The sequence below is a fragment of the Octopus bimaculoides genome, chromosome 1 (assembly GCF_001194135.2).
Source record: "Octopus bimaculoides isolate UCB-OBI-ISO-001 chromosome 1, ASM119413v2, whole genome shotgun sequence".
NCBI classification, from domain to species: domain Eukaryota; kingdom Metazoa; phylum Mollusca; class Cephalopoda; order Octopoda; family Octopodidae; genus Octopus; species Octopus bimaculoides.
Window position 1 is genome coordinate 65,747,136 of NC_068981.1, and position 10,404 is coordinate 65,757,539.

Consider the following 10,404-nt stretch of genomic DNA (forward strand, 5'->3'; position numbering starts at 1 on the left):
CAGATAGAAATTGAAAGAAGCCCAATATATATGCATGTATATATGCATGTATATATGCATATATATGTGTGTGTGCAGGTGACCAAGTCGATAGTAGAGGTGGATGCTCTGAGAGCATAGCTGCAAAAATAAGAATAGGCTGGGCAAAGTTGGTAACAAAGTTGGTTACTCTCCCTCAGAGTAACAGGTAGATTGTATGATGCCTGTGTGTGAACAGTCAGGCTATATGGCAGTGCATGGGTTGTGATTGCAGAGAGCATACAAAGGCTTGAAAGAAATGATAGTAGTATTGCTTGCTGAATGTGCAAAGCCTGAACAGACACTGATACTCTTTATATCATTGAGGAACAAATAGTAGGGCGAAATCATGTAATCTGGCAGTTCTAGCAGCTGTAGCAGATGGTTCTCACCTGTCAACAATATAATGATGAGTGCTTTTATATACCACAAGTCTTTATGAGAGATTCTCTCAAGGTGAATAATAGAGTATTCTGTGTTTTAACACAACCCCCATGTTAAGTTGGAGATCAAGATTATCTGTTTCATATATATATATATATAGGGAGAATTCACAAAAAAAAAAACAACAGATGAAGACAGGTGGTGTAAACAACAAATGGATGTATTAGTATAATGCTTGGGTATTTAAAAAGTCTTTAACGTTTCGAGCCTACGCTCTTCCACAGAAAGGAACACAGAAAGAAACAAAGAGAGAAAAAAATGTGTGTAGTGGCTAGCGAGACAACAAACAGATGTATTAGTTTAATGCTCGGGAAGTGAAGATGTCTTTAACGTTTTGAGCCTACACTCTTCCACAGAAAGGAACAGAGAAAGAAACAAGGACAGAAAATAAAGAATGTGTAGTGGCTAGCGATCTATCATGGCGAATTGCCAGACAGAGTGGTCACATAAATATATATATACATAAGTGTGTGTGTGTGTGTGTGTGTGTGTGCGCGCGCGCGTGTGTGTGATGTAAATTTTACTCTGCTATATGTATTTCAACCTCACAGGTATATCTAATTAATGAAATATTAATGTTGCATATATTAACAGTTCCAATATTATATGATGCAGTTCAACTTTTATGAGAAACCTGACTATTAGAATAACTTGAGAATATTGTTTAAATATAAATAACTAGCTCTTACCAGATACAACATCTTGTAACAAATTCTGGAAAGAAATGTGATATACACTGTTGGTTCTTTCTAATAGGCTTGCCATTTTCACAACTCTTGGAGCTTGTAGCTATAAGCAACAGAACAAAAAAGAAAAAAAAGAGAAAACAATTTGGATGAATGAAAGCAGGGAACTGTGAGTAATCATGGACTGAAGATGCTGTTTCAAATAAATTTGAGAGGACAGAGGGGCAGAGGACAGAGGGGCAGAGGACAGAGGAGCAGAGGACAGAGGACAGATGGGCAGAGGACAGAGGGGCAGAGGACAGAGGGGCAGAGGACAGGCAAGTAGAGAGGAGAAGGAGGAGGATAATGCCGCCACCACCAATGACACTGATGCTGTCATTTTAACCATTCTACTGCCTTAAAATAGAACAAACAAAATTAAACTTGACTAAACATACCTGGTCATAGATGCAGTTCAAATTCTTAAGTCTATCTTGCCAGAAATTCAATTCTACAAATGGAGTTGGATTCTGTCCGTCCTTCAAGAATTGAGCAGAATGTCTCTTTAGGACATCTTGTATCTGGTGAGACCATTCTATGACAACTGATTCTGTAGAATGTACTAAGGCACGTGTCAACAAGCTATCTCTGAAATATGGAAAAAGTAATAGTCATGACATCACTTTACCACACCAAAATTTCTGGATAAAGAGTATTTGCCAATAGACTTCAATATTGAGATTGGAATTTCTGTCACAAACTTTGGAGGGATGAAGGGTGAAATCAATCAATGTAGAATTTGAACTGAGAACACAGAGTAATGAAATTAAATTGATATTTAAATCAGGTCCACTATCATTTAACAACTTGCTATCCTTGAAGATTTTGAGAAGATGAAGGAGGCTGTGACAAGAGTCTTGGACAACGTCACTTTGGAGGACTTCCATAGAGCCTTCACAAGGTGTCTGGAGCACTACAAGTGCATTGAAGTTAGAGGATCCTACTTTGAAGGAGATTAGAATTTTGTACTTCTTTCAAATTAATAAATGTCTCACATGAAAAAGACTTAAAACTTCTGGAATGCACCTTGTATGACTAAATATTACTAAATATTACAATTTAGTAAAGAATTAATATTTGAATATTTCATTCTTGTATTTGGTTTGCAAGTTTCTTGATGTCTTTTATGACTGTGATATGACAAATGATATGTGTGTGTATATATATATATATATATATATATATATATATATATATATATATATGTATATGTATATCTATATCTATCCCTCTCTCTCTCTCTCTATATATATATATACATATATACATATATATATATATAATGATAGACTGGCAGACTTGTAAGACTACAGTTGGCCAAAACGCATTGTTCTATTGAGTTGCATCCCTTTATATTCTAAGTTCAAATTCTATTCCCATCACTTAATCTTTCATATTTCTGAGAACAAAATATGTGACATGCAGATAGACAATTGCATAAACAGAGATAAATAAAACATGTAGAAACTAGAGTTTACTCACTTAATATCAAGATTGTCAATGTTTTCAATACCAACAGGAAGTGGTAACAGTGTTTTGCCTTTTACCTGACCAATCACAACATCAACATTTCTCTTGAGGTTGTGTACCTGTCGAATAATGTCCTGTGAAACCACCCTTGGCCAATGCTCATGGTTCTTTTCATTTGTCAAAATTGGAACAAGTATCTGAAAGACAGGCAACAAAATATTCCTTTTTAAGAGGAAAAGCTTTTGGTTTGAAATCAGGTTGATATTATTATTTTCATATTTTTTATATCAAATCACCTTAGAGCACATCTGGTTTTATTATAAACCCGTTTTAAAGATTTTATATTTAACTTAAAATACTTCATTGTAATAGCTGCCACCATTGCAGCCACAGTAGCAGTAACAGAAGCATTATTATTATTTATCATATAAGTATATAGATATATAAGATGAATTTCCACACAGGGGAACAGAACCAAAACCATGTGGTTGCAAAGCAAACTTCTTAACCACACAACCTTTCCTTTATAAAAGAGAAAGGGAATAGAGGAACCAATAATCAGATTAAATAAAGAGAGAACATCAATTCTACAATGAGAAGCTTTCATTTTCATGGAGATAATTGTGGCGAGATATATTTACAGATTTTGGTCCAGCAACAACACAAGAAGACAATATATAAGGGGATACCCAAGAAAACTGGAATTTTGCAATATTATTTTATTCACTTAGTTTTACAGGTTTACACTTTTATTGCCTTCAAAGTATCCTCTATTTGAAACAAAGCATCAGTCCATATTTATTAGACTTAGTGTAGTTTTAAAGTTTTTCAACTTGTCCAACATCATAATGAAGAAAGAAGAATTATTTAAATGCAAACTTTGTTTTAACTTCTCACTAATAATCACTAATAATCAAGGAGGGGAAATTTCATCAATTTTAGTTAGGAGTGAGGACTGATATTTCAACATTTGAGAGCTATTGCTTTAACACAATCCACTTAACTGTAAACATCGAATAGCTTAGTGATGTAGTTATTCATCATAAACAGACGCAACACTATAAAGTGTTTTGTTAATTTACACTACTGAATTCTTATCTTGTGAGTATAACATAAAGAGAGTTGAAGAGTAACCAGGTGGAATTGCTTTAAATACAATACATGAAGGTAAATGCTTGAGAGGTGTCACTATGAGACAATGGATTGTTAACCAAGCCTATTAAGAAAGAAGAGTTTAGCTGCCAAGAGCAGATGCCAAATGGAATACTGACCAGCCCCATGCTTACATGTGGTAAATTTACAATATAAAATACTAGTAGCACAATAAAATGCACCAAGTCCAGGCTGTATAAATAGTTGACAATAGAACTATACAAATCATGCCTATGATTATTTCCATGCAAGAACAACATTTAATATAATGATTTTAATGAATTTCTTCTTTCTTCTGTGTTTTTCCTTCTACTTAATAAAAATAGATAAAATGCTTCTAACCTCATCAACAAATACTGAGAGATGTTCGAGTGGAGAGTACGATAAGTCACCATAGAGCAGTGCAGTTCTCAATGCTGTCTCCCTGGAGATTGGCTCTTTGTTTCGTCTAACAAAATAGCAGGACTTTCCATTGGGGGCCTCAGGCCAATTTTGCTGCATCTGCAATAAAATAATCATAAATAAATAAATAGAGACATACAGACAGTCAAACAAGTTGATAGAAAAAAGAAAAGGGCACTCAACACGCTTTATAGAGTTTATATTTATTTGTATAAATGGTTTGACTCAGAACTATATTACTTAATTTTTTACAAAAATGAAGAAGATACTCTAGATCAGGGGTTTTCAAACTGTGGTCCACGGACCACTGGGGGTCCGCAAGGACAAGACAAGGGGTCCGTAGACAGCAAATACTTTTTATGGGCAATTTGATTTTATATATGTTTTTTAATCGAAATCTTTTAATTGACAATAAACCTATTTGTTAAATACTGTTATATAAATAAATGTAAAAATATGTTATTTTAAGCAAATATTTATGTATAAATTTCATAAGCGTTTATAAGGGTAAAGCCTAAAATATAAGGGGTCCGCAAGTCAAAAAGTTTGAAAACCCCTGCTCTAGATCATTCAAGTGCTTGATTCTGAAAGAAATCATCACATTTTTGTGAATCTTTAAGTAAAGAAATTTAGAGTCAAACAGGTATGAAACTCAGAGTAGACTTTCAGGTTTTGATATGATGAGCTTATCTGTCCATCCTACCCAATGTACTAAGTTCTGTATTAGATAGTGTTTACACTATGTAAAATATATTTTAAGGTAGTGCTCCAGCATACACACATACACACACACATTGAATCTCTGATGAAGCTATAGGGTGATACACAAGTACTCAACTATGAGTGCATTGTACCTTATAGCAGAAACAGCTGTAAGCTAATGAAATTCATTACACAATTTCTTGTTCCCTTGTCATTCATTCAATTTTCTATTATGCTCTGTACTTGATTAACGCTTTTTTCTAAAGCATATGTATATTGAGTTCTAACATCAGGTTATTAGTATTGCAAAGCCTAAGCAAAATATGAATGTATGATATAATACTACCCAAAACCAAGAACCCTTTAACAAGTTCAATTCTAGGAGAATGAAGGGTAACTTAGAACGACAAGAACATAAGATATAAGAGATTCACAGACAACAAGCACTACAAACATACACTTCCATCTTCAGTTGCCTAATGAATATCAATATGGTTTTGACACCTGTGTAGTATCATTCAAACCAGCAGTGTCAACAACATTAAAAATATAAATGCTATTAATGTAATATGAGATCTGATTGAAATGTATTGGGGATATTGCTATGGTAATGGAGCCAAAGTACACAGAATGAAGCTGCTTAGCTCAGATTGATCTTGAACTCTATCACACATGCACACTAAGTTATAATGTTCTCACTCACTTCTGGTGTTTACAGCAGTGCTTGGAAGTAAAGTATGTAGAGTGTGGTTGTCTCAAAAGGAAGGTTGGATTTCAGTTGCACAGGAACTCTTTGACACAGTCAAGAAAGAGGAAAACTTTTTGAAAACAGTGATAACAGGTGATAAATCATGGGTCTATGGCTGTGACCCCAAAACCAAAGCTCAGTCTTCACAGTGGAAAATCTCAACAAGGTTTCAACACATCAAGGAAATCCATGAGGATGCAATAAGGCACCTGCTTGCTATCCCCAAAAAAGGAGTTCCAGGAAGGGTTCCATCAATGGAAACAATGCTGGATAAAGTGGATGGCTTCAGAAAGCAACTATTTCAAAGTAGATTAAATGCTGACTAGACATGTGTTGTATTTTTCTTTTAATAGTACCAGTCCCAATGCTTTTTGATCAGACCTCATGTGTTCTTTACATCTATGCTTGCTTATTATTACAAATACAAACATCAAATCTCATACATAAATCATTTCATAGCAATAACTATGAAGCACAGAAATTAAAAATACTATATACAAAACATAGAAACATCTTCAAAAGAACATTGTTACCTCAAGAATTACAGCACTTAAAATCACACTAGCAAACTAGATGTATTGAGTAAAACCTAGTTAAACATACACATGTGTGTACATGCATGTGTATGTATGTAGATATAAGATTCAGTAACTGTATATCTTAACCTCCTAGTGAGAAAGTAGGTGCCATGCTTTTGCCCCTGTGCTAAAAAAAAGAAATCAGTCTGATTAGTTTTCGTATTTATTAATGCCATATCAGAGATCAGTCACTTGACCATGTCCAAAAAGAGAATCGCTTACTAAAAACACTAGACTCTATGTTTACTTAACATTTCTAATTACCTAAAATGTCATTTTTCTTTATAGTTCGTACATATTTCAGGGAGTTTATACTGCTATTTCTAGTAGAATGAACAGTTACAAGGAAGTTCCACTACTGTCTCACAGAGTCGTCTTAGGACTAATGTAAATATCTAAGCTGGACCATATTAATCTCCTACCACCTCTTCTGCTTTCTTTTGGAATAACTATGTTACTATTGCCTCTGACAACAGATTTTTGAAAGCAAGTCAAGACATGCTTCCAAACTATAAATGGAGAGAAGAACCAGAGCTAGGAATAGCTCTAGTGCTACACACACACACACACACACATACATGTGCATATACATATAGACAGACATAGATAGAAAGATAGATAGATAGATAGATAGAAAGATAGATAGAAAGATAGAAAGATAGATAGATAGATAGAAAGATAGAAAGATAGAAAGATAGATAGATAGAAAGATAGAAAGATAGATAGATAGATAGATATGCACACACATACATAGATACACACATATATAGACATATACACATGCCTGTATGTATACTCATATGTGTATGTATGTGATGACCAATTTGTTAATAATGAATAATTGCTAACTTCCTTATCTCCATTTTCTTTTCTTCTTTTAACTACACACACACACGTAATATTTACACTTACAAGCATACATTCACATATATAGAGAGTTGTTGAAAATTGCAGTGGACCCCAGGGTTGAATTCAGGGATCATGATGAGTGTCTGAGAGGTGACACAACCCCCCAAATCTGGATTTTAGCAATTTTAGCAATATTAACACAGCTCAAAGAGCCAATTCCCTACAAGATACCTTCTACGGACAAAGGTTTTCATCAATCAATGATAATCATTTTAAGAAAAAGAAAATAAAACATATTTATTAATTTAATAGAAGAATTGGCATAAGTAAACAAAACAGGCTTTTCTTAAACCAAATTGAAACTAATTTTTTCCTGCAAATTCATTTTCACTACTACAACTAAGTCAATCAGTCCCTCTCTTGTTATTTTACTCCTGAGAAAGTTCTTGATGAGGTTTGATATGTTGAAAAATCTTTTAGCAGATGTTACCAAAAATGGCAAAATGCAAAAATATTCACAGTACATACATTCAGAGAAATATCATCTAACTTGTTTATTTTTATTGCATCTAAAAAAATAGTTGATGTGGTGCTATATCTTCACTAAAATTAAAATGTATGCATTGTCTTGAGGTGTTATACTTCTCTTTCATGGATTCTGAGAGATTGTCTGAGTATTTGCAAGAATAGTTAAATTATTCTTCTATCATTCTTCGATATTGCCACATAATGCAGAACAATCTATTAACTGTGTTTGCAAAATCAAACAGCTTAAACTGTTTTGGCAATCACCAAATCAATGACATTCTGTTTTGAATTCACACAGAATTTCTAGGACATTCTTCTTTGATTCATTATCCTCATCCTCAGTGACAATAAATCTTACTCTTTCTTTTTGTTTAATTTTGAGCTTTCATGGGTAATGGACTCAAATTTGATTTCCATAGCAACTAGTTTTACTTCATTTAAAATATGTGACCATTTCTCATGTGGACCTTCAAGATCATTCAAGAGCAACTTTAAATTTAAGACTTCTATATCTACTGTACTGTCTTGCCTAGATGATGTGCCTAGGTAACAACAGCTATTAACTACTTCTAGTGAGTCATCTGGGCATTTAAGAGAATCTATTTCTAATGTGTTCATAGTACAAACTGCTACAGTGCATCAATCACATATGAAGTTTACATTCTCTTTTAGTCTGCTTCTGACTTTTGTGTGTCTATAACTTGCATTAGGTATAGTGTATGGAGCTTTTAACTACTCCTTTTCTGTATATCAAGCATGGCCATATCCCTGAAGATACTACAGCCATGTCTTTTCCTTTTTACAAAAACATTTCTTTGCAAAGTTTACCTGAAGATCTCTCAATTTTAGATTTAGCTTCCAAACCTGGAATTTCTAATCTGATTCCCCAATAGATTCAGTTATGAGAACTAGATCATCAGGATATAGGAGTTTTCATAGACATCCAGTCTAAAACTCCTCTGTGACAGCATGTAGGTCTATGATGGATAGGAAGGGACTGTGAACCAAAATCTTCCTGAACTTAGCACCTTCATGGCTCTGTACATAACTTGTACAGCCCAGATAAGTCATTCATTGACACTTAGTTTCCTCAGTGACCACCTGATTACTGACTGTGTTACTTTGTCAAATGCCTTCTCCAATCAATGAAAACCAGAAACAGTGGTTTATTCTTAACCAAGCATTCTCTTGCACTTCCCTCAATAGGAAAATTGCATTTATAGTATCTTTTCTAGGCACAAAACCAAACTGCATTGCATCTAGGTCTAGTCTGTTAGGGATCAATTGTGCTGTGACTCTTTCTGAGACCTACTGCCATGCTAGGCATTGAGTGAAAAAAAAAAAACCTTCCTTTATGTCTTGATTAATTATCTGGGTGGTAACCATGTATTCAACCTCACCAGATATTTTGAGCATCTCTGCAATGATCCCCGATGAACCTAAAGCTTGCTTTTTCTTCATGTCCTTGATTGCTTTATTTACCTGACACTGCTGTCATCTTGAATGATTGATCCTTACATAGGGTTAGCATGAGGTAATCCCACTTTATCTCATGTATTCTTATTCAGTAGCCTCTCATAATAGCACTTCCATGCCACTTTCTTGTCTTCCATATCAATGATAAGTATGATTTCAACTTTCTGGATACACTTCTCATCAATGGCATCTCAGTTCTTCCTCACACATTGTTTTGCAATTATGAACACTTCATGCCTCTCATCCTCACATTACAGGCATATTTATTTCATATGTGCATTTGAGTGTGCATGCATATGCATGTGAGTGTATATGAAAGTTTCATCTTCAATAAACTTTTGAGTATCTTACACTGCTTTATACAACTGTTGAATGTGTATAGCATTCCCTTACTCATTGCCTGCCAGAAAAAAAAACCTCATATGTGCATTCATTCTGCAGCTCTTAAGTTAATTCTCTTTGTATCTCTCTTTTGTTCTCTCTCTCCTCTCTGTTTCTATGATGTAAAGTATAACTAAAATCAACCAACAAATCAACCAACCAATTCATATTGGCCATCATATATATATATATATACTAAGGGTAATAAGAAATATTAGAAATTTATACTACCAGTGGCCTAGCTTGTAAAAATTTGTGTACCTGCTGAAGAAGACTTCGCTTGGCAAATTATTTTTTGTGCTAAAATAAGTCAGAAACCATGGTCCAGGATCTAGATGGTAAATGTTTTAATTTTTCATTCCCTTCGAAGTTTTATCCCTAATAGTGGTTTGGAACTTAGCTCTTCTTTCTAGCGTGCAAGGAATCCTATGAGGGATACCTCTTATGTGTTTAAATGTACACTGTATTTATATGAATAATATATAGTCTATGGACTAAATTTTTATATGCTAGGCCACTGGAAGTAGAAATTCCTAATATTTCTTATTACATTTGATATTATTAATTATTGATAATATTTTCTGGATAATTTTCGAATTGAAACGCTGACATTTTCTATTTACTGCTGAAAAGGAGCTGTGCTTGCACGGTAGATTTTAAAAATTAGAATGTATAAGCATGAGGCATATACTGGATTGCCTCGTGTATATATATTTAATCTGTGGTGTACCTGCTGAAGAAGACATCGCCTGGAAAATTGTTTTATTTGCTAAAATAAGTCAGAAGCCATGGTCCAGGAGCTAGATGGTAAATGTTTTTATTTTTCAATCCCTTTGAAGTTTTATCCCTAATAGTGGTTTGGAACTTAGCTGTTCTTTCTAGCGTGCAAGGAATCCTATGATGGATACCTCTTATGTGTTTAAATGTACAC

The 10,404-nt window shown here is 34.0% G+C and overlaps 1 protein-coding gene across 1 annotated transcript in view; it reads right to left on the reverse strand.

Annotated features, from left to right (window-relative positions):
- The window catches only part of LOC106870727 (dynein beta chain, ciliary), a 109,770-nt gene that overhangs the window by 96,085 nt on the left and 3,281 nt on the right, over positions 1-10,404 (reverse strand). The window contains exons 2-5 of the mRNA XM_052967251.1: positions 4,152-4,310; positions 2,670-2,854; positions 1,586-1,775; positions 1,152-1,251 (exon numbers count right to left, since the gene is read on the reverse strand). Of these exons, the coding sequence (XP_052823211.1) occupies positions 1,152-1,251; positions 1,586-1,775; positions 2,670-2,854; positions 4,152-4,310 (634 nt within the window). The remainder of the gene's footprint in view (positions 1-1,151; positions 1,252-1,585; positions 1,776-2,669; positions 2,855-4,151; positions 4,311-10,404) is intronic.